Below are 26921 nucleotides of genomic sequence, written 5' to 3'. Positions count from 1 at the left end.
AACAAAATCCCCTTTCAACATAACAACGATATGCTGCATAGGATTGATAGAAATTTCCGAATTGCACGAAAAGAGAGGCGGAATATATCAAAAGGGATATTCAAACTTATAAGTCGATGCCAAACTGACAATGACATGGCAAAAATGAGAAAATAACGACAAACAACAGTAAACAATACACAACATACAAAAACTAAAGACTGAAAAGTGACGGACAAATAAAAACATCCCCTTTCTATACTGTTTTGGTTTTCATTTTGTGAACTATGTCTCGATATATTGTCAGAGAGTTTCAATACATAAACAGGTGTGTTAAATTCTTTTCAATGAGAGGCGAAAGATACCAAAGGAATATTCAATATCATAAGTAAAAAACGAACTGATAATGCCATGGCAAATAAATCGAAAAACGACCAAAGGACAAATAACAGTCTATAAAACACAACATAGAAAACTAAAGACTGAGCAACATGAACCCCAGAACCAAATTGGTCTCATGTTCTCTGAAAGGCTAGCAGATCCTCCTCCATATGGGACACCTGTTGTGTTAATCCTATAAAATAAGTTGATTAAGTTGTCAATGTTAATTTTATTCAGTATTGACTGAGTTTATAGAGTTATTGACAAAATTCCTATAAATATAGGAAGGCATGATAGTTCGAATCATTCTTCAGTTTTCTGAGTTATTCGTTAAGGTATTATTTTGTTACGTTGTTGGTCTTTAGAGATGTGTAATTTTGATTTGGAGACAACAATTCGGAGGCATTCAAACATTACATTTTATTTCTCAGTACAAAGTAAAATAACAAAACAAAACAAAAATCAAAACGGAAAGTCCTTTATCAAATCGCAAAATCAAAAGCTCAAAAACATTAAACGAATGGAAAACACCTGTCATATTTCTGACTTGGTACAGGCATTACCTTATGTAGAAAATGGTGGATTAAACCTGTTTTTTAGCTAGCTAAACCGTTCACTTGGACTGCATATTGACAACAATGTGTGAGCAAAACAAGCAGATATAATAGGTAAAAATGACACCAATTGCGGTACAGCAGTCAACCGTGTGTTATAATCTTAATCACTATAAAAAAAAAACCAACTATGTCAACAAAGAAAAACAAAATGGCATACAGACACTCTATGGACAAAGCACATAGGCAAAAATAAAAGACAAGAATACAAAAATGACCATAACACAATAACACAATGACGGGATTTATAAATACCGAGCCACGCCAAAAGGATCAAAAATGGATTAAGCAGTAAAAAAGAGGCGAAGATAACTTAGGGACATTCAAACTTACAAAAGTCGAAAATAAACTATAAACGACATGGCTAAAACACAAAAAGACAAACAACAAACAACAGTACACAAAACACAACAAAGAAAACTAAAGACTGAGCAACACAAACCCCACACCAAAAACTGGGGATGATCGCAAGTGCTCCGGAAGTGTAAGCAGATCCTGCTCCACATGTATGTAACACCCGTCGTGTTTCTCATGTTAGTACAAACCCGATGATCAGTATAATTCGGTAGGTCACATTCGGGGGAAAGGGAACGGGATTGTAGTTACGATAATTGGAACATATCCGTTGTCATCTGTGAAACAGATATTCCATAACGGTCAACCAACTCGTGATAGCGCCCTTAAAATTTACGAGGGGATGAATTCAACTTCACCACTTGGAACTCTTGGGTTAATAGTTTGGTTTAAAGGTTAAAAATATACAACGACAAATAAAAAGAACACTGTAACACTTATTAAGATGATAAACCATGTCAGTTCCTAGAATCCATACGTCAAAACCATCATGTTATTTGTGAAGTTGATACGGAATATTTATCAACAAGGTCTTGGTATCTTCCGATGAACTTGTTTAGAAAAAGGACGAGACGTTCGTTGACATAACCCTGTTTCATCAACTTTCTGTTCAGACACTGGTGACGTTTTGTAAAGTCTGAGAAGCAGCTGCAAGCTCTTGAATACCGAATGAGTTGGGAAATGTATATCCCATATGCAGGTGAAGTTGGTATATTGCTAAGGTTGTGGAAATTATATAATTTCAAAATTAAAATCGTCTCGTTTGTCATATATTATTGTACTGAGATGACCGTTAATGTCAAATTCGAGGTATAAGTATAAAATGAGGCGGAGGAAGCCGTGTCTTTAATTTTAGTTCTGAAGGATATATTAATGGAACCAAATCAGAAAATTCTGGATTTTTAAGGAAAAGAACATCGCCAATATATCTGAATGTGAAATTAAAGGATCTGGCTTCTTTGATCTTCTTGTTTTTGACGAGTGTCTGAAGGAACTACGACTCATATGTAAATAAGAAGAGGTGAGCAAGGAGAGACGCACAGTTCGATCCCATAGGAATGCCGAAAAACTCTACCTCTAACTATTTTAATCTTGCTGTCCTGTCAGTAGTACAACCATTCGTTGACACGGTCTTATGAAATATTGACAGCATAACTATATAATTGAAACAAGTGTTCTTTGATAAACATTACTGTGCGATTTACGTGCTTTTTTTTGTTCCACCGATCGTGAGATTGGTTGATTGTTGGTTGCTTAAAGTACAGTGGCAAATATTGCATGCATGTTCAGGACTATCCTATCGTGAGAAAAGGATCGATTGATTTTTGGTGTTTAACGCCATTTTCAGCACTATTGGCTATATCGTGGTGGACAACTTTCATTGATGGACGAACCCGGAGTGCCCGTAGAGTAACAACGACATTAGGCAGGAAATCTGGTAATCCTTGTCAATGAAGATTAGAGTCGAACGCACCTGCCACGTGCAGACTGCGAACATGGAACCTATGTTTTGACATGCCTGTGAGAAAAGGAAGGATGGGTACTAAACAAGCAGTTTACTCCACCCCCAAATTATTGTGCTTGTTTTAAGTCACAGTGGCGTAAACGATTATTGCTATTTGTTAATAACGGTTTTGAAAATTATTTGTTTTGGTTTTACTTTTACGGTTGTGTTAATGGCAGATCTTTGGTAGTCTCTTTAAATTTATTTCCCATATTACCGAGCCGGACGTCTAGTTTGGATTACCTGTTGACCACTAAAGGCTAAAATTAAGTTGACCTCCAATTGTGTTTGTTGTATACGTTGTTGGGTGGTTGTCTTGGGTTGTCTGGCCTACACATTGATGATACAGTTCAATAAATAACAACGTTGAACATACTTTTGTTCGCTATCCTTTTCATTGACATAACTATGTTTTGGATAGTTTTAAAAACTCTAATTTAACTCTTGTAGTCTTACACATTTTCATATGTGATTTTGGGGAAATTTAGATGAAACAATAGCCGTTTAACTTGAGTTCTATCTTAACCAATGAAGATCAATACAAACTGATCAAAGATACCAGACACAATATGGTACTCTTGACGCGTGTATCGTCTACATAATACTCATCAATTGCAGGTCAAATCAAAAACAAAGATGAAGATGAATTGCAAACCAAAATTTCGAAACATCGGGCAAATTCTATTTATCCCTTGAGGTAGAAAAACATTAGTGTTTAAAGTAATTTAATATTTAAGTTAGTTTGCATAAAACAAAACGTAGAAATGGTAGCAACACAGACGTGCTGGCTTATTGGCTAGTGAAACCCTTGGAGAAGAAACTTCCACCGCCAGTATAAAAAATGATCAAGCTTATATTTGGCTCGCCAGACGCGCGTTAAGTCTACATGATAAACATCAGTGGTACGCGAATCAATAACAGTACATTACTAATTAGCTATAGATCAGTAGAAAAAAATAATTTTTGGAAAGGAATAATTCGCTGCTTAATCTGTATTAAATGTTTGATATGCAATAACAATTAATAAGAGGGGTTGTTGTCTCACGACGTTAAACACTACACATCCAAATATATAACACACTGTATCACTTAAATTAATTTTGTAATCCTCTTTCAAGTTTCCACATGAGGCCATCACTAATTAATGACCGTATTACCTTTAATACACGAAATATATGCACTCTCATTATGAACTTTTACCTTCGATGGAACAAATTACAACTTCATCTCAACATGCAAAATAAATTCTAAATCTAATAAAAGATAAGCTATTAACAGTAGGTTTCTTTTGGTTATAATTAAAAACAATTGTCGGTTATCAGTAGTCCCGCAATGTGTGGGTTGGGAGTGTACTTGTTTAATATTCATTCATTATGTTCATTAATATATTGCATTTTAAGCATGCTGGAAGGTTGGGACTTGATATTAGCATGGTCAAAGTTTTTTCATTTCAAAGAAAATCACAACGTTAAATCGTACAACTCTGTACATTTTTTCTTTGCTTTTAGGCTTAATGTGGTCAAAATGCATTAACAGGAGCTGCAATATACGACATTACAGGTCTTACATTTCAATCTCGGATAAAACTTAGTGATGAAGGGAGATACCGAGAAACTCCATATTAGAGAAGAAACAATAAAGGTGCTGATGTGAAACGCAACGGTGGATGTTAGGCTGTTATGCTTATTTAACCTTGTTTGAATGGAATGATATTTCTTTTCTGAAATGGTTGAATGTTTTCAAATTACCGAGTCGACTTGAGAATATATCAATATTTATTTAAGATAGCAACGGTAGAAGTTACCATATCAGATTTAAAATATGTCGATGTATTTAATAAATCGAATAACAAACAATTTTAGATTCCTTATTGCTTTTCTTATCAGTATCATTCCCCATTCGTTATGACATTCTTTAATTTGATCAATGATCCGGATGCTAGTATTATATATTGATTTTTATATGTACTTCCTTTTTTGGAGCTTGTTTAATATGATAAAATTGGTTAATGTAAATTAAAGCATAGTTCCAATCATATTCAAAATTTAAAGGTTAAGACGATATGATATGCACATAAAATATCATAGAAGGGCGAAATACTGCCTTTATATTTCGCAAATCATTCTGAGAAAAATTACCTTAACGCTAGACCATATCCTATAAAAAACATTACACAAAAACTGACCTGTACTGTTTATCAGGCTCTGAATGATTCTGTTTGTACAATGTAGTTTTATTAGATGTCAAAAGAATTCACCGCAGCACATGGTGTACATGTATTTATATGAACCCTATATAACTACAAAAAGGAGGATGCAGTTCTAACAATAAAGATCATCTAGATGAACTTTATAACCAGAAATTAAAGAATTAAAACTAACTTTCATTCTACGTTTTTTTTTGTTTTAAGTACTGTTTCGAATAATATTTTTTTGTCAAGAAAAAACATATTAATCATGAATTATCTTTGGACAAAACATCGGTTAAAGAGCTCATCAGAGTTTATGATTTTTTTCTGTTATTGTGTAGGCCGACTTTAGAACATAATTTACTACATGTACAAATACAACTATCACATTGAAACATCATGCGGCTGTTGTCTGTCAATCAAAATGATTTAACCCATTTGAAATACCCTTATAAAGTAACTATTTCCCTGGACTGTCCACAATGCTCAACATCAAATAAATCTTGTTTTTCACAAAGTTCTTGTTTCCACTGAGCCTATTTACATATATGTAATTAAAGAATTAAATATATGACTTCGTCATAGGTGTGAGGCAAAGTTGACCTTAAATGGATTTGGCTATCATTGTAGTTTCTTTTTGATTATACAGCTCTTCAACTGTTTCGGTTCTTATACATCCTTAACTTTCAAATATTCGACATTGAGCGTTTCTGATGAAGTAAATCCAGAAAGCGCTTTGGACGGATGAAATTAAAAAAATGTTGTTTTCATTGTATATAGTTTATACGAAAAATATTCGTAATTCCTTCTTTTTTTTATTCCTTTACAAATACTCATGGATATGTTGTTCTGCAATAGATAATATTCTTATAATATAGACGGAAATAAGATCAACTATTGCAATCTGGCAGCATTTGCCTACTGGTTTGACAGAAAATGTTTATGTACAGATGTAGAAGGTTAACAGTCACGTTTGGTTATGTTTTAAGTAAAAAAAAAAGAAAGAATGACGACTATGTCTAGATTGTACTTATGTTTATTTATATACTAAATCTGTTCTCCTAACTACAAGGCACTGCGGATAAACATTCATACATATTTACTTTTCTAAAAACATATTTCTGAACTTTCTGTTGATTAATAAAGAAAGTATACGAAATAAAGATTACAACTCCCTCAGACAAATTTGGCATAAGACGGTTTTGGCTATTTCTTTTATGTTTCTTTTTGTCATATAGCTCTTCAAGTGTTTCCGGTTAAATTGTATAATATTTATATGGGGGTCACATGAATTGTTTCAATTTTAGTAGAAACCAGGTAGTCTCGGTATGGAGAGTAAAAAACCCGGCTTTTATCAAAGATGATAATGATGTTCACTGGTAACGCGATAATGCACTTTCAATAATGTTTTAAATTGCTACTAGTTATGATTACGATGTTGTCGTATAATAACGGAATCTGCAACAAGGCAAACATTCGAAAATTAGAACATTGCAAAACATTCTGCATGGCATTAGTTGCAAACAATTGATGATTTATCATTTTGAATAATTAAAAAAATAGGTCGTTTGTAAACTTTTCGAACGCTGAAAACGATTAAAAACACTGAACCTGCATCTAGCGACACAAAATTTCAGGAAAAGGTCTTGAACGTTATTAAAATAAGCCTAGTAACACAATCTCTTTCTTCATATATTTATTTTAAAAGAAAACAACAAAAAGCCAATTCATATAAAAATATTACAAAATGAGAACATAAAAACCTTATAAATACTAACTTAAGGTTGGCATAATTTACCATTGTTGCATTGCTTGAATAATAATCAAGATTTGAAATGAAACAGTCTGAATATTGCCGACATGTTATTTTATTTTTACATGATGCACATTTATGACTAATTTGCATATTTTGTGCCCAAATACCAGTTTTAGAAAAATCACAAAATATTACAACAAAATTACCTAAATAATCAATTCCGAAAAGAAGAAATATACACGATAAACTTTGGTGTATTTAATGCTTTTTCGAGCGAGGGTTGACCCTTGTTCGACAATAAAAATACTCTCCAATATATTTATTCAATTGTTCCTGTAGATGACATATGATGTCACATGTTCATTTTCTTAAAACTTTGTTTTAAGAAATCTATAAAAAAAAAGAAAAGTAACAAATATCAACTAGAATATCATCTTTCTAAACTCATTTGACTTTAAAGGATATAAGCTTATAATATCATCTTTACCATAACGTCATATACGTTCAACAAACTTATTTAAAGACAATTTATAAATATCAATGCCTTGGCTTTTCACGTTAATGTTATTCTGTAGTCTTTTTGTTTATTGTCGTATAATTTACAAAAGGATAATTGATTCTTCAAATTATTAACGAAACTAGTTGTTTACTTACGAATATTTTGATATATATGCATAATTAAAAGCCATTAACAGAAAGATTACTGGAGATTTGGATGTTACTGTAATCATTTTAATTTGATATTCCTTTATCATAACTAATGCACCTCATCAAATCGTCATGTCATACCTCGGATTATCGAATCATTGGAGCATTTTCTGATCATGATGAATGTCCCTTTTGAATATTAATTACAATAATTACTTAGTGAGTATTTAAATTGTTCAAAATGTATGTGTAGCATTTACGTCAGAATAAAGAATGCCCCTCAATACTAAGTCATTTCAAAGGAACTTTGTATGGAATTGCATGGCATTTGCAACTAATAAATATGGCAGTGTAATACTTTTGCTGGACTCTTGAATTTTACTCATATAAAGTATATTGGTCTGGTGAACTTAAATCGGCTGAAGAGTTACAGTAACTGGACTTTGGCATTCGGTATGGTCTACAATGGTATCTTGACTAAACTAAGATCTATCACAATGTTGGTTTCTCAATCAAAAAGATCAACTGCAAGTGAAATTTGATTTTAACTGACAGTATCTTATTTTCTTTGCTTTATCAAACCATTTTTTTTCAATTAAGCTTTGTCTGCTGTATCTACCATTTAACGACGGTTTCCTCCTAGAAGTGACCCAATCAGCCTTACACTTGCATGTCATTCACTGAGGGTACAATTGTCTGAATAAACAGTTACGTAGTAAGATCATCTTCCTAAATATGTTTAAAAAAAATTATTATATTTACAAAACGTAAAAAAATCACTTATTCAAATGGCCCACTCTGAAGTCTATATTCAATTAAAAATTAAGGTTTTTAATATCAAATACACACATGCATTTGCTATGGACATTTAAAATTTTCTATATCCGTCCCAATATTACAATTTTCTTACTTTTTGAGTTAATGAAGCACTGCAGGAAAAAGCTGAAATAGCCTGATTTTGAGATCTTGCCATTTATGTTTATATATATGTCAATGGGTAACCCCAAAAATATATTTCAAAACAAGATGTTTTTACATGAGGGCAGATAATTACTTTTATTTTATACTTAGTAGTAAATACATGTAAATTGTATGTGTAACACGACCAATGGGAATCGTGCTGTAACAGACATCCGTGATGATATCGACATCAGTCAGGTTGCAAAGCCTTAATCATCCCCTAATCTATATGACGTCTCTTCATCGATATCAGTCACGGTTGCAAAGGCTTTATCAAACCCTAATCTATATTACGTTATGTCACGTGAAAAAAAACATCTACTTCGGTTATATAATAAAGTGTATATGATATGTTTTTTTTTTTCAATATCACACACCCTATCAACCCTCAACCAATATAATCCCTCGAGCAGAGCTCTTGGGATTATATTGATGTCTCTGGTTGATACAGATGTGATATTGCAAATGCTATATAAAATTCTCCATCTATCCTTCCTTTCACCTTAAAAAAGCAAAAATATGCGGGAAACTGTTATAATATCAATAATTGCTATGAAGCTAAAATTGCTGACAATATCAAACTGAATGCTATACTTTATCAGTCGTTATTTGATGTATAAAATATCCTTCATCTGTTGTGAATAGATATGAACAGTATAATCGTAATGCCTCCGGAGAAAGATTTTCCATTCCTGAATCAAACTATCAGGTGATCCATAATTATGGGCCGCAAGACAGCTGTCAAGGTTATCACTCGCGAAGGTCAATACGAAACGGTCACTATGAGTGAGATTAATATTAAGTAAATAAGCAACTATACCAATGTAAACATCGTCCACATACAAATATCTGACGTATGCTAATGAGTTCTGTAAAATCATTGCTGTTTTCATCGATAATAGCATTGCACCGCCACTAATATATGGTGGATAATGAAGGAAGGGATATTCTGGTTTTGTCATGTACCATTGCGATTCGATATATCGGAATACCCTTGCATTGTCCACTCGGAAGCCTACGAATAAATCACTTTCTAATGTGGCATTTACTTTCAGAAATTCTGTTACTGAGTTTACATTAACGAAATAGTCATCATCGACAAATAATACATATTTTGTACCAGGACAAGTTCGTACAGCCCAATTAAATGCCATAATTGTTTTTATGGTGTTATTTCTATAGGCGTCGACAAAGTTTTCTTGCACTAAATCATGGTATTTGTCATTTTCACTTTGAACTAAAGCTTCTATTGTTGAAGAGTATCCTAAGAGAAATACGAGTTTGAAGGAATTAATGGAAAAGTTTCCCCATGTTGATCTAATGCCCATTCGATAACTAAAATGCGTAACATCAGACTTAACTAAAATCAACAGTTCTGGATCTTCTGAATTACCATTTGCTTTGCATATTTTTATTGGAGAATGTATATAGTGATATTTGTGAGGATTAATTTGTGTAACATTATGGAATGTACTTAGGAGGCTTTCGTAAGTGTATTCTTCAAACTCAGGAACACTTCTTGTTTTTCGACTAGGCATTTCTCCTGTAGCTCTCGCAAAAATTAGTATTGCTACTCCCATCAACAAGAGTATTGGAATGACTAGGCGACGACGAGGTACAATATAGCTCAGGATGATTTCGATTCGACCCCTTTCTTTCATTCTCCTAAAATGATGTACACCGTTTTCTCAACATATACTTCAAGTAGATTTTGGAAACAAATGTCCTATTTCGCTTTTAACCTGAAATAAAGTCTGCATTTAATACCATACAATGTAAAATAAGAAAATAGTTAACAAAGTCTCACATCCACATCAACACACAGTAAGGTTAAACTATGACTTTGAGTAGGGAACATGTGTGTAACACATAAGTACAGGAGACCAAAACATCAGATTAGCCAAACAAAATTATTTGAGGAAGTAATATACTATTACTTCGTTTTACTTAACATACATTAGGCCCGTCGTGAAATTTGGAAGTTTACGGTACATTGGTAGCATGAAAATAAGGATATTGTATCATTGAAATTTGTCGTTTCAAAATTTCGGAAATTATTTTTTTTAAAAAGGAAGATAATCCCGTCCTGCCAAGCTCTGATTCCTTGCTCGGTTTCAATAATATTTTTATTTTTTTCGGTTAAGGAGCTCTTCAAGATTTGAATACGATTTTTTTCTTTCAAATATTTCGCCTCGAGAATCAATGAAGAAATATTTATTGTCGAAATACGAATAGTATGCATCAAAATTAGTAGCGTTTATGTAATAACACTAGTAAATGAATTTTAATCATAAACGGTCATTTTGATCTTAACATCATCTGAAAAGCCCGAACAATAAATTATTCAGTCTTTCAGTCAATTATCAGACTTATCCACTGCGGTAAATTCATGCATAAAACATCTTAACTTAAGTGTTCCTTAAACTTAGATTTCACTAAGAATTCCCTTAGTTAGGTAAAATTCTTAAGTGGTATGCATAAAATTACTTAAGTCATCACTTAACTTAGGAATACTTAAATCGGAACCTTTCTCTAATTACCGTATGATATATGTTAGCTCATCGCATGTACTCATCCGTGTAAAAGTTTGTTTTGATTATTTACATTGATTGAACAATACATACTTTTATTAACTTGGTTTAAATGGATGTTGGTGTGTAAAACAATTAAAAAATACGTAACCACTTTAAATGTCCAAACAAATAAAAAATTGACGCATAAGAGAAAAAATATTTGTAATGCAAAACTTTCCCCTACTGTTACTAAAGGAGAGATGAAACGGGCTTGACAGGAAATTGATTGATGTATTGATGCTTGCCCAAAGTGAGTCCAATGGCAAATATATCATGCATCATCAGGGCGAGAACAAATAACCAATACCAATCTCTCTCTACACGATCCCAATCTGACCGTACGTGGTTGCGTACTTATACATCCTGGAAAAACGGACGCCCCACTTTGACAAGAGTTTTACTGCCGGTCGGAAATAGACCAAAGTGACCGTATTTCTATTTGTCAGTCACTCTTAGGGATAGGAGAAAATAACAAATATAAAGCAATTTAATAAGTAGAGAACATTAAATGAGGAGAGATTGTTAAGAGATCCAAAAGAAGTGGGACAACTTATGCATGGCGTGATAAATGTAAAATATAAAAAAAAAATCGAATTATCCACTAGCAATTTTTTTTATTGCAAACAAAACTTCAATTACATGAGGAGTCTCAAAATGGATACTCAACATTATCTTGTAGCAAATCATCCATCTAATAATGATATATGATAGTAAAATCTTCATTTAAAAAAGGTTCCAATTTGTCATATTTATTAAACAGATTTGTTCCATCTCTAAGGCACCGACCATTCATCTTTTATGGGTGTTGCTGGATGGAAGGCATGTTTATTTTCTAGAGACAACAATATATTTTTTAGTCCTAAAATATATTGATAAGATGTTTTGAAATCTATTTCGATTTGAAACTTTTTTCACTTCCTTTTTATAACAATAAAAAAAAGAGGGTAGGGTCAATTTTCCACGAAATCATAGCAAATCAGGGGCCTTTTTCAAAAGCCCTTCGATTTTTTAATAAAACACACATTATTAGATTCATATGTTTACTGTAAGGTATTATCAACATTTTTGCGTATTTCTGAATATTTCACTTTAAAGTTATCAACGCGTAAAGATAACTCAAAACTGCATGCATTCTGGCCAGATTTTAGAAAATTTTAGCAATTATCTAAAACTGACGAGAAGGATTTTCTTAACCAAAACCAAAATTTATTGGAAGTTATAACATACATTTCTTTCAGATACACCATAATTTATTTAAAGTTAAAGTCTTCCTTCTATGCAAAATTTGCAGAATATATAAGGAAATACAAAAAAATATTGAATACGGATTAAGTATAATGAATATATCATATATATAAACTTCGAATTCCACGGAGTAGGTCTTAAAAAGTTTTGATTTTGTCCCAGTTAGTGAAACAAATTTAGGGGAAATTTGCCCAATATATGTAGAAAAAAAAAAATTGAAAATTAAACCGATGTCCCCCCAAGAAAACTGGATTTTGCATGCCTAAAGACTTTCTTACAGTTTTTTACTAAAAGTTACAATCGATACCAGGCGATATATTTTATCAATCTAACATTTAATGTTATTTGTGTAAGCAGGCACGAACAAATCAAAAGAAAAATAAATGCATGAATTCCATGCGTGTAAAAACTGTGAGCACTTTTCGGAATACACACCAACGAGATTGAGAAATAAGGGAAGAATGAAATTATAAAACTACCCTCTGTTATCTCTTGGTTTTGTTGATTATAGGAGATCTTTCGATAATTACAATGATCGTTAATATTTAGCAATAAACAAACGAAATATCACTGAATATATTTATTATTCAATTAAATGGGAGCTAATATATCCATATTTCTGCAAAAAAACGCATACATTCGACTGATTTTATATATTTTAGAAAAGTTAAGGTAGCTCTATAGGTACCTTATACTTAAGTATAATCTTAGGCGTTTTCTTAGTATAAGGGGTTTTATGCATAACACTTAAGTTGTGTGGGCGTGACTTAAACCAACTAAGAATTTACTGAGGAAATACTTAGTTTAAGATTTTTTATGCATACCACTTAGGTAAAAAGGGCGGAGTTTCCTTAACTTAAGTGTTTACTAAGGAAAATCTTAACTTAAGTAGCTTTATGCATACGGGCCCTGATTATTCGATTGAGGTCAATTCAATAATGTTCAATATTTTTTTTTTGGACAATTTAGAATGATGTTGATTTGTACAGGTAAATAACAACTACTGAGCCTTCTGAAAATAGACTGAAAAATCTTAATTGACCGCATGCAAACTCTCTAAACAGTATTGAATTCACCGCATTAGGTAAGTCTCAATATTGACTGAAAGACTGAAAATGACTTAATAATTCAATGTTCAGTCTGTTAAAATTATTCAGACCATAATTACTGTTTCAGATCAAAATTGGTTTACTAGTGTTTCCACCATTGGGTCGATACCTCTGCTGGTGGACTCTTAGTCCTCGAAGGTATCACAAATCCAATAGACAGTACTTTGTAATTGGTTTGAGAATACGGATATTGAAATTTGCCGTTACAAATATATTTCCCTTATCGAAAGCTCTAATAAATTGCCCGGCTTTGGGTATTTTTTAATATTCTTTTCAGTTTTATCAGCTTTTGAATAAGTGTTTGATTTTCATATAATTTGGCCTCGAGTTTCAATGAAGAGACATTTGTTGTCAAAATGCATATCTTGTGCAGTAGAATTCTTGCCGTTTATGTTATTAACGGGTGGATACATCATTACAAGGAAAGTTCAAAGCGAATATATCAATGAATATTTCACTTTATGTACGGGGTCGTACTAATGGATGTCTATTATGAACTTCAACTATGGATGTATTTCAACTTTACATTCAAATAATGTGTAGTTACATGAGTGAATTATGCATATACAGGACATTCGGTGGTGACTTTTTGAAAAAGAAAAAGTGTAGCATAGAAATTTTGCAGATGAAATACAATGATAAAAGTATTTGTTTTGGTCAATAAAAATTCGAAAAAAGTAGAATCCATAATGACATGTATTAAAGACTCTTAAAAAGACATACGTGTTGACCTCCTCTGTAACCTTTAATTGAGACCGAGCACGAAGTTGACTACACTATGAAAAAGAGCTGTGTGCCATGTATAAAAAAAAACAACCTAGGTATTTATCATAATCGAATATATATTTATTGTTCCTTTTATTTTGACTGGCTGGAGCAGAATCTGCTTATCCTTCCAGAGCACCTGAAATCATCCCAGTTATTTATGTAATACTGTTACCCAGTTTTCAGTCTTCACAGTATGGTTGTGTAGACTGTTGCTTGTCGTCTATTTTTGAGTGTCATGGTTTGGTCTTTCCATCGACTTAAGATATCTGACAGTCCTTTTTTTACAATGTTTTAGACAAAAAACTATCTCGAATATACAACATTCATTGATGTTGGAAATTTCTGAGCTAATGAAATTTTAATTGCACTTAATACATTTTGCTATCGTTTTTGATTTCAGTAAACAAAAAATGAAAAACAAAAAAAGTTTTCGTTTTTCATTTTTGATTTCTCAAAAACCAAAACGAAAAAAAAAAGTGTTTTCGTTTTCGTTTTGATATCTTAAAACAAAATATGAAAAACAAAAGTGTTTTCGTTTTTGTTTTTGATATCTTAAAACAAAAAACTGAAAAATGAAAGTGTTTTCGTTTTTGTTTTTGATATCTTAAAACAAAAAACTGAAAAACAAAAGTGTTTTCGTTTTTGTTTTTGATATCTTAAAACAAAAAACTGAAAAAACGAAAGTGTTTTCGTTTTTGTTTTTGATATCTTAAAACAAAAAACTGAAAAATGAAAGTGTTTTCGTTTTTGTTTTTGATATCTTAAAACAAAAAACTGAAAAATGAAAGTGTTTTCGTTTTTGTTTTTGATATCTTAAAACAAAAAACTGAAAAACAAAAGTGTTTTGTTTTTGATATCTTAAAACAAAAAACTGAAAAATGAAAGTGTTTTCGTTTTTGTTTTTGATATCTTAAAACAAAAAACTGAAAAACAAAAGTGTTTTCGTTTTTGTTTTTGATATCTTAAAACAAAAAACTGAAAAACGAAAGTGTTTTTGTTTTTGTTTTTGATATCTTAAAACAAAAAACTGAAAAACAAAAGTGTTTTCGTTTTTGTTTTTGATATCTTAAAACAAAAAACTGAAAAAACGAAAGTGTTTTCGTTTTTGTTTTTGATATCTTAAAACAAAAAACTGAAAAATGAAAGTGTTTTCGTTTTTGTTTTTGATATCTTAAAACAAAAAACTGAAAAATGAAAGTGTTTTCGTTTTTGTTTTTGATATCTTAAAACAAAAAACTGAAAAACAAAAGTGTTTTGTTTTTGATATCTTAAAACAAAAAACTGAAAAATGAAAGTGTTTTCGTTTTTGTTTTTGATATCTTAAAACAAAAAACTGAAAAACAAAAGTGTTTTCGTTTTTGTTTTTGATATCTTAAAACAAAAAACTGAAAAACAAAAGTGTTTTTGTTTTTGTTTTTGATATCTTAAAACAAAAAACTGAAAAACAAAAGTGTTTTGTTTTTGATATCTTAAAACAAAAAACTGAAAAATGAAAGTGTTTTCGTTTTTGTTTTTGATATCTTAAAACAAAAAACTGAAAAACAAAAGTGTTTTCGTTTTTGTTTTTGATATCTTAAAACAAAAAACTGAAAAACGAAAGTGTTTTCGTTTTTGTTTTTGATATCTTAAAACAAAATATGAAAAACAAAAGTGTTTTCGTTTTTGTTTTTGATATCTTAAAACAAAAAACTGAAAAATGAAAGTGTTTTCGTTTTTGTTTTTGATATCTTAAAACAAAAAACTGAAAAACAAAAGTGTTTTCGTTTTTGTTTTTGATATCTTAAAACAAAAAACTGAAAAAACGAAAGTGTTTTCGTTTTTGTTTTTGATATCTTAAAACAAAAAACTGAAAAATGAAAGTGTTTTCGTTTTTGTTTTTGATATCTTAAAACAAAAAACTGAAAAATGAAAGTGTTTTCGTTTTTGTTTTTGATATCTTAAAACAAAAAACTGAAAAACAAAAGTGTTTTGTTTTTGATATCTTAAAACAAAAAACTGAAAAATGAAAGTGTTTTCGTTTTTGTTTTTGATATCTTAAAACAAAAAACTGAAAAACAAAAGTGTTTTCGTTTTTGTTTTTGATATCTTAAAACAAAAAACTGAAAAATGAAAGTGTTTTCGTTTTTGTTTTTGATATCTTAAAACAAAAAACTGAAAAACAAAAGTGTTTTCGTTTTTGTTTTTGATATCTTAAAACAAAAAACTGAAAAAACGAAAGTGTTTTCGTTTTTGTTTTTGATATCTTAAAACAAAAAACTGAAAAATGAAAGTGTTTTCGTTTTTGTTTTTGATATCTTAAAACAAAAAACTGAAAAATGAAAGTGTTTTCGTTTTTGTTTTTGATATCTTAAAACAAAAAACTGAAAAACAAAAGTGATTTGTTTTTGATATCTTAAAACAAAAAACTGAAAAATGAAAGTGTTTTCGTTTTTGTTTTTGATATCTTAAAACAAAAAACTGAAAAACAAAAGTGTTTTCGTTTTTGTTTTTGATATCTTAAAACAAAAAACTGAAAAACAAAAGTGTTTTTGTTTTTGTTTTTGATATCTTAAAACAAAAAACTGAAAAACAAAAGTGTTTTGTTTTTGATATCTTAAAACAAAAAACTGAAAAATGAAAGTGTTTTCGTTTTTGTTTTTGATATCTTAAAACAAAAAACTGAAAAACAAAAGTGTTTTTGTTTTTGTTTTTGATATCTTAAAACAAAAAACTGAAAAACGAAAGTGTTTTCGTTGTTAGTTTTTAATATCACAAAACAAAAACGAAAAATGACATATGGATTCAATTTCTGTATTTAATTCGCAGTATTTCTTGTTCAAACATCACAAATGTTTTCATTCTTTGATTCATAGTCATCGAATTAGAATTATGTCAACGTATTTTGATTACATATACGCAATATTTACAAATAATTCATTTTAAATGTAGGCACAATAGATCGCCTGACTTATAAACTTATGAATCGAAATAAGATAATTAATGAAAAAAAAAGACTTTCTGCGCCTGTCCCAAGTCAGGAGCCTCTGGCCTTTGTTAGTCTTGTATTATTTTTAATTTTAGTTTCTTGTGTATAATTTGGAGTTTAGTATGACGTCCATTATCACTGAACTAGTATACATATTTGTTTAAGGGCCAGCTGAAGGACGCCTCCGGGTGCGGGAGTTTCTCGCTGCATTGAAGACCCATTGGTGGCATTCAGCTGTTGTCTGCTCTATGGTCGGGTTGTTGTCTCTTTGACACATTCCCGATTTCCATTCTAAATTTTATTTCAAATTATCAACAAATAAACTTGTATTATTTAAATATTTAATGGATTACAAATTTAAATTATACAATGAAATGTATACGCAAACGTTCTTATAATCAATACAACCTCACCATGTATTCAATATAACATGTATGTGTAGCATAGGAACACCCAATAATAATAATAAAGTTATACACATTCCATACAATAAGGCATACAGTCTTACAGGTTTTAAGGGTTGTATTTGAATGCAAGGTTAAATCTTTTTTCGACATGTTCGAGTTGATTATTTTATTATAATGTTTTTTTACCATCTTTTATACGATATAGTTTTTCATTTGTATTAATATCTGACTTTTTGAACTGAAGAGTTAAGCCCTTTTAACTGCTTTTTATAGTTTGTTCTTATGTTGTACTGTTACACCACTGTCACATGTTAAGGGGAGGGTTTGGCACAAATAAACATGTTTAGCCATGGGCTATTTCTGCTCTTTGGTCAGGTTGTTGTCTCTTTGACACATTCCCCGTTTCCATTTTCTATTCATAGTTCAACCTAGCCACATTCTGTATGTACCTGTCCGAAGTCAGGAGTCATTTTGGAGCCTTTTTTAGCTTACTATGTGGTATGGTTTTTGCTCATTGTCAAATGCCATACGATGATCTATAGTTGTTAACTTCTAAGTCATTTGATCTCTGGTGGAGAGTTGTATCATATGTATTCATACTACATTTTCTTATTTTTATAAATTCAAAGGCACTAAATACTCCCCTCCTATCATTTATTATTTTCAACGCTTTTGTCTACATAAATGTGTCACGAAATGTCTTAAAAGCAAAGGATTTGAAGAAAGAATATGCGTTTTGGTATAAAACGATTGACGTGAGTTTATGCGATATACATATACAATACTCCATTAATCAGTAAACAGAAAAAGCCAGACAAAGTATTTATCATAAAAGTCCAAAGAAGTCGTAAGATATGTTGCATGGTAGATTAAAAGTATATTAGTAATTTATTTTCAGTTGCGGGTCTAGAATTTTGAAAAGGGCGGGGTATCATGGCAACGTTAGGAGTGGCATTTGAAAAAAAAGTTTATGCATTTACCATATATTTAGCTGCGGCCCAGCACCCCCCCCCCCCCCCCCCCCCCCAAAAAAAGAGAAAGAAACAGAAAGGAAAAGAAACAAATATAAAAATCCGCCTCTGACTTCATAAGTTGAAGCCCGGTAAAAATGATATATAAGCTGAAAATAAATCAATCATTTACAAATCTATAACTGTTTTCAGATGGTTTATTCAATTTCAAAAAATATTGTATTTTAAATAATACTTCAATTGAATAATGTTTAATTGTCATTTCGATGTATTTGTGAAGAAAAGGATTAACACTTTACCTTGGCTTCCTTGTTTGCTGGCAACTGCGTTTTCATTTGGAGTGAAGATTATTTGAATCTACATATTAATGGATAAATAAATCAAAATTCTCTGCTCTATAGATTTTCATAAATGGAGTCTAAAATATAATACAGCAAAGCGCAACAGTTTATAAGCAAAATAAAATGTCATTTATGCATTTGATTTTATACGGTTACGGTATCAAATGCATATATGAGATTTTATTTTGTGTTGTGAACTACTGCTTATAAGCTGTTACACTTCACATGCTATGTGATGTAGTGAAAGACAAATTCAAAAACAAAATTAAAAAAAGTTTTCTTTTAACAAATTTTATACTAATTCTATTCAAACAAGTTTAAATTACATTACATTTTCTGAAAGAGAGAAATAAGACCTGTTTGTATTACATATTCATTTTGAAATTTGTATTCAAATATGCTGTTGGAGATTACTAAGCGCAAATAAAATACAATAATTTTGAATTTCATGAATTAGTGCCTTCGATAATTAAAAATCGTCATCGAATACACTTATCATTATACCGATATTCCAAAAGACTCATTTCATTAAAAGTATATTAGTAATTTATTTTCAGTTGCGGGTCAAGAATTTTGAAACGGACGGGGTATCATGGCAACATTAGGAGTGGCATAATAGGTCATAATGACATGGCAGAAAACCACTATGTTTAATGTTTTATTATGATCGGTCTTTTCCTCCATTTTCGAGAAATATAAATTATTGACACCAGCAAACAATTTTGAATAGCATATTATACCTATGCGTCTTTTTTGTTTTTGAAATCTTAGCACTATGCCCGACGCGCTAGACCACTCGACCACCTAGGCTCTATAATAATAAAGCTTTCGGTGGCCGGGTGTTACCTTTCCTCGTCAGTTTTTATCTAGCGTCGTAACACAGTACATGATATATAAGGCATGAAGATGGAATTGTTACAGATCAGCTGGATTATCTATATATACAAGTCTAAATTGAAACAACGTTCAAACCTATGATTGCACTAAAAAGGTAAATAAAATATTATTTGACTTTGTTTATACATTTTTTAAACAAGTACAATGTTTAACAGAAAAAAAAACTTGAAATTCAGATTGAATCAGACAGAGTGTACATGTTTGTACAAGACTAACCTGCATTTTGAACATATATATCATGTTCTGGAGGTGTATTTGCAAAAATAAATATCAGTCAAGAGAATGTCAAATTTCTTCTCAAGACTGGTAATTTTTTGCAAATGCCCTTCCAGAACATAATATATCTGTTTAAATAACACTATATATCAAAAGAGATAGTTAAGTCAAACATTTAAAATTTAATTCCATTTTCCTTTGGATTTAAGATCTACGTCCCAAAATTAATCGTGGTTGTTGTGGAGGATCCGATGGGAGGCACTGAATTAGATAATTTTGTGTGTTTGTATTTTCCATGTAAGATTTATGAGTTAAATAGAAATGTATATTATGTATGGTCGTGGTCTTAAAAAAGAGCTTCCCATGCCCCCCTGCCTTTTGTTCAGGAATAACCCTTTTCTTAATTCTTTACTTGACTTGATTGAAGTTCTAAATAAATAGTTAATAGTAATACATGCAGATTCTCAATACATTGTAGATCTGGAACAGAAGAAGAATACACTGAAAAACAACAACTTCTTCAAGAAATTCCGTCTAAGCTGAAGAAGAAGACAAAGAACAGAAGGAAAAAGTTCAACAGAAGGACAAGGATGAACAATCTGCAAAACTTATCAGAAAAAGGGCAACGGAAGCCCTCACCCCAGTTAAGATCTCAAATGGTAGGCTGTATACATTGTAATGTATTTAGAATAAAACATGCAAAATAAAAAGAAACTCATCAATTTGTAGTAGGTATATATAGCAGCCTGAAATGATATAAAATAATATAAAAATAAGATGATGTGGTATGATTGCCAATGAGACAACTATCCTCCAAAGTGCAAATGGAGTAGATGTAAGCAATTATAGGCAACTGTATGGTCTTCAACAATAGAAAAACCCATACCGTATAGTCGGCTATAAAAGGCCCCGACATGAAAAATATGAAACAGTTCTATTGAGAAAACAAACGGCCTAATTTATAACAAAACAATTTACGAAAAACAAATATGACAGACATGAACCAACGACAACCACTGAACTACAGGCTCCTGACGTGGGACAGGCACATAAAGTTTGTACAGTACTATCAAAAATCTTATCCCTCACTATAACATTGAGAAGGATACAGTAACGATTAAGATTGTAGGCGCTCCAACGTTAATATTTGTTGTCACATAGAGTTCATACATGTATTTATATAGTGTACACAAGCTTAAGCTTTATAATATAAAAGGTTACATTCAAAGGAGTAAGTTTGGTAAAAAATTTGAAGTTGGTGAAAAGACTCGTAAGAAAGTCGATTTCTACCAAATTTAGGCTTAGGAAACAGAGCGCAAACTAAATATTCAAATCAGATAAAAAAAATCTTTCTTGTCGACGCATGCACTCTATTTGTCCAGTCCAACAAATCAATGGAAACTTACCTGTTTTCTTGAATTTGGTGGAAAATCAAAATGTGTGCAATTTGTGACGTCATGAAAAGAATGCTAATACGTAATTTTTCAACAAAAAATATATTTCCTACCTAGTCATTGTGTTAACTTATGACTCATTGAAATATTGGCCAATAAATCATAACTTGAAATTTTAGCTAGGAATAGGGGCCATTTTAGGGCCTTAACGAACCTACTCCTATGAATTTGTGGTTGGTCATATAAATTTTCAATTGAAGCAGGAGAATATCTGGCTACAATATATAAACCTTGTTTTGATTAAAAAAAACAAAATATACTAGTACTATTAGGTTATGTAATTGTAGATAGAAAGTAACGGCAAATGCTTTAACAATATCATGTTGAAAAGTAAAACTGTTACATTTATTTCTTCTTGTAGACAGTGAAGGTGTAACAGTAACACCCAGTAAGATCACCAAAATAAAGGGTAATGAATCCTTTATGTCGTACCTTAAAGATAAATGTGAAGTTGAAAAAGTTGAAAAAGAAATCAAAATGGAAGACGTTAACCTAAGGAAAGTAGAGTTGAATCTGGAGATGAACGGGAAGAGGGGAGACAGAAGATAGAAAATGACAAACAACAACAGCTATTATTGATGGAACTTATCAAAACTGTAAAAGAATCTTAAACGAAGCAAAATCAACTGCATCTTAATAAAAGAAATTGTTTTACTAAGTAGTCTATGTGATGATAAGAATGGATTGGAAATTGTTGAAAATGTATTATTTTGAAGAAAAGAATGACAATATTGTTACCTTATTTAGACTTATTTAATTGCCCATATTTAAACCACCGGACAGTCATCACTTTACGTCTGGTATAATTAATTTTAAAAAACCAAGATGGCCACTGTTGCTGAAATTTTTTTTTATTAAAGTTATATGTTGTAGGATTGCCAATGAGACAACTATCCACCAGAGATGTAAACAACTATAGGATAATATACTGCCTTCAACAATAAGCAAAACCCATACCATATGTCAAAGGCCCAGACATGACAAAATATGAAACAATTCAAAAGAGAAAACTAACAGCCTGATTTAATCTAAAAACTGCAACAGAAAAAAAATACATGTAAGGCAGGAAGCAACATATGTCAACTACAGAATTACAAGGTCACGACTTGGGATAGGCACATAAAGGGTTAAATTTGCTTGTGAGCATTGAACCCTCCTCCTTATTTAACCATTAAATAACAATTTCTAAATTCTCGTCTTAATTTCTTTATCAGGGGATGGAAGGGGTGGGATTTATTTAAGTTTTTCTGATTTTTTTTTGAAAAATTAGTAAATTCTATAAATTCAGAAATTATTGAGAGTAATGGGACAAGATGACTATCAAATTAATAAGAACTCTCATTCTGAAATTATATTAATTATAATCTTGCATTATGGCCAAGTAATGTCAAAATTATCGTATTAAGTGGCGTCTTGTTTATATTTTCTTAATCTATCAGGACAGAAACTAAACGTTTTGATCGGAAGTCTCACAATTTGCACTCATTTCATCACATCAAATAATAAAGATAAAAAAAAACTTTCAAGGAGACTTCTTTTACAAAAGCTATTTATTAAGATAATGGAATCCATTCTACTGATCAATGAAAAAACGCAAATGTCCATATACATTTATGCCTATTGGAGGTACTCTTCTAGGTTTGGTGGATTTAACCCAAAGAATGTTCCTGTTTCACTGTCATATAAACAAGTATGACAGTTGGTGAATATAGTTGCTACAACGTAATATTTGCCAACTGGCTGCAAGTACAACTTGAGGTTTTTCTTGAAATCAAGAAATGCAAATAAGGAAAGGACTTTGTCAAATATCCATTCAACAGAGACACGGACTGCTGACATGAGTTTATTAATTTCTTGTTCTTCAGCAGTAAGTGCTGCTCCTTTGTTTGTCGGAATCAAAAGGGACCTCAGAGGATACGCTCAGTCACCATAAAGGGAATATGGAGACCGCTCTCCTGCAGCATACCCGAGTCATGTCTCCTGCCTTCTATTGGCCCAAATAAATTCGCCACTAGTCCATTTGGTGCAACAACTGACTAGAACTTCAATTCATGCACACGCTTGTGACCGCTATACACAATTCGTTGATGCTTGGTTGGTCTACATATTGGCATTACTGTGCCATCAATGAATTCCCAACAGTTAAGAAGATGTGCCCCTCTCTCATGAATGAAATCTGCAAATGTACGAAGGTACTCTCCAGACAGCCACTCTTGATCAAGTGAAGTTAGATTTTGACTGGTATTGTCATAAATGATGTCTAGTGTCTTGGAAAGAATGTAAGATAATTTATACAACGGCCTTTAAAAAACTGGAGAGATATCTCTAAGTCTATTAGGATATGAAAGTCTTCTCAAAACTATACAAAGCCCTTCTGTGCCACTTGCCACGGTTCCATTGTTACATACAATTTTTGGTTGGATTCCCAAAGCAACACGCAGTCTATCAATGTCCTGTTTCTCAAATCGGAACATAAATCTGCATTGTTCATTAGTGAGAACCTCCAAATTATTTTTTTCTCCATTGTATACATTGCCGTGAGACTAGTTTATTTCAGTTGAAAATAAGGACCAACTCGTCGTCATCTTCAATAGCAGATAAAAAGAGAATCTCGGCAGAAGACACATTGAGCTAGAAGAAAGTGAGGATATAAGCCAGCCAATGAAATTGTTGTTTTCAAGACCGCAATTCAGTCCTACAAGTATCCGTACACGTAAAAAATAATCTCATGCAAGCACTAGATATTTATTCCGTGTACGTCTAGGTACACGTACCAGTACACGTGCGACAGCAAAATCTCAACATAAAATCTAGACGTTTCTTCGTGTACGTGTGGCTACAAATACCCGTACAAGTACAAGTTTCTAATCTCAACCTCTCTACTATTGGGAACGTCGTGTAACTAGTACTAACATCGTGTGCAATGCCATAGACTAAGTGAGGCAAACAAAGTCTTTGTAGTGTCAAGGCTAGATAGCTGCAGTTTTGGAATGGCAAAAGACGGAGACAACGGGTGTCATTCGGTATATCGAGGAAAGTAATCGTGAAAGAATATCTACATACAATACCAGCATTGCGATCGGATCGTTAATGCCATTAAGTGTAATTCTACTTCAAAATCTGTGAAAAATCTGCTGTATTTTCAAAAGGTGGAACAAATCAAAAAGAAGAAATGTGTCTGTCAAAATGAATCAACTTCCTTAATAATACTGTGCACTATAAAATGCAGTACTTTTTAAGAAAACACAAAGGGCGACACACAATCCTATGAAAATCATTAAAAAAATCACGTTTTGTATCTATCATGGTCACAATTCAATATATCACTGTATTTTGACACTTTATCTTTAGTGTATCAGAAAGTCCAGTAAGGTAAAAGTATTACTTGAAAAAGTTCACCTTTTTTTGAAAAAAAGTATAATTTTGTTGATTTTTAATAAATTGAACGTGAAAGACCAGGTGTGACCAAACTTAATTATTAGAAAACAAGATTCCTTGTACCAATTATTGGTCAAAGCGTGTAATTACCATATTTTGACCTGTTTTTATTTAAGTGGCAATGCTACACGTAACTAGGCATCCAAGATAATTAGACCGCAAGGAGCGTAAATTGTCGAAAAGTTGTCTTTGTATATATGATGCTAAACGCATCCACGATTGAGCGAAGCGAGAGGGGATCTGGTGGTTTTCCCCTGGATATATCTTAATGTGTACGTTTTGTTTTTGTACGGGTTAGATTAAAAAAGCTATATTATTTAATCTTACATGCAGGTGGATTGAATATGTTCTTTCCGTTAACAATATAAACTTTTCTGATTGGATCCCATTAACACCTCGTATAACCCCAATACAAATGAATCCGGACGTTGGCGCGTTCGAAGCGATAATCAGGACAACATTTGGGATGACAACAATTTCAAATGCCTTTCTAGAACTTACGTGAGTATATTTCAAAGTGTACATGAACATGGTTGTTTATCTAATCAATTATAAAGTTGTTGTAAGTTTCAGATTTTGTAAAAAACGTTAGATAAAAATGCTAGTTTTCAAACGCACAGGCATGTTGCAATTTTCTACATTTTATGAGGTAAACGTTGCTCAATATCTTTTCATACATTAACTTTTGTGTAGCAATACTTTAAGCAATGATAAATAACTACACGTAAAATTACCATGTGCCTCCAAATGTTCCCTAAAAGCCCAAATAAAGACGATATCGTTCTAAATACGTTCATCTTATACTGTATTGTTCGTTTCACCAAATATGTCAAGTTCGTTGCTCTCTTACAAATAATTACTGTACAATTCGTTGACAAAAACCGTCACAAATCCCTGTCTTTTTGATGTATTCGTGATGACAGCAGCACATTTTTTCTGTGTTTTATTGTAAATTTGTATCTATAACTCTTGTCAAAGTAGTCAACAATGAAATTATCACTCATCAAAAGCCATAATTGAAATGTTTTATCCAGCGCACATCTGAAGGCAATTTTTTATTGAAGACTAGGAATTTCCAAGTTATTCCAGATGAAATAAAGTTAAAAAAATATATATTACAGCCACTAAAACTTCAATATCTCTTACTTTCACGATTTTGAGCCTCTCTTAAATGCAGATGATGATCCAAGTTCGCCTAAACGAAAACAACCAGATGAGCTTGCTGTCCATTGTTTGCCGAATGCATTCGATTACGAGTCAAGTCCTTTCCAACTATTTTATAGTCAATTCTTATCTTGTGTTTTACACCATCGTATTAGGTTGGGTATAGGATTGACTTGCAAACATGTTTAACACCCCCGCATTATATACCGGTATCATTGACGGGGGGACCCATATTTTTTTTAGGGGAGTGTCACCAATGCTAACTTTCAAAACATTTCATTTTTTCTTTGATAATAAAGGTCATGAAGGTATTAACAAATGGGTAACCCATACGTTACAAAATTGATTAAAATTTCAATTTTTCTTTGATGACTGCGAGCAAAAGAGTAAACGAGCCCATGAATTTCTTAGCGTAAGCATAATGCAAGTGCAAACCAAAAGGGTTGACTGGGTTATAGGAAAATGGTCATATCTTGGTCTTTTTCCGAACAGAAATCCGATGGCTCGATAAGAGAGTGCCACGCCCTCTAAACGGTAAGAACCCTTTCAACAACTCTTTGAGGGGTCCATAGGGGCATGTTGCGAGGCTAAATTTCATTTTCTAAAATTCACCCCGACCAACCCTTATTATAGGACCTACATATTGTATTTATTGTTAATTTGTTCGCATCCTGAACATTCATGAAATGTTTGCCATTGGACACTTAAAAAAACAACGACCAGTCAATCATAATACACGTGCATCAGTGCTAATCCTTCTTGTCATTTCTGTCCTATTTTTGTCTTGCCTGCGACGAAAGCAGTATGCGAGACATAGGTATTACTATCCGGCGGCGGCGTAAACTATTTGTGTAAAGCTTTATATTTCAGAAGGTAGAAGAACTGGATGCTTCATATCTTGTATGCAGATACCTTATGTTACGAAGTTTTCGTCAAACATATGTCCATTGTCCTTGTCCATGGTTCGGCGACTGCTTGAAAAAAAATTG

The 26921-nt window shown here is 31.8% G+C and overlaps 1 protein-coding gene across 1 annotated transcript in view; it reads right to left on the bottom strand.

The window, feature by feature from the left end:
* Positions 1–6699: 6699 nt before the first annotated feature.
* The window catches only part of LOC127703265 (beta-1,3-galactosyltransferase brn-like), a 34792-nt gene continuing 14570 nt past the window's right edge, over positions 6700–26921 (bottom strand). The window contains exon 2 of the mRNA XM_052207783.1: positions 6700–10126. Within this exon, the coding sequence (XP_052063743.1) occupies positions 8990–10045 (1056 nt within the window). The 5' untranslated portion in view covers positions 10046–10126 and the 3' untranslated portion in view covers positions 6700–8989. The remainder of the gene's footprint in view (positions 10127–26921) is intronic.

Source organism: Mytilus californianus, unplaced genomic scaffold (genome assembly GCF_021869535.1).
Source record: "Mytilus californianus isolate M0D057914Y unplaced genomic scaffold, xbMytCali1.0.p SCAF_5, whole genome shotgun sequence".
Taxonomy (NCBI): domain Eukaryota; kingdom Metazoa; phylum Mollusca; class Bivalvia; order Mytilida; family Mytilidae; genus Mytilus; species Mytilus californianus.
Note: the sequence above shows the minus strand (reverse complement) of the source record. Positions and strands in the feature narration are given on the sequence as shown.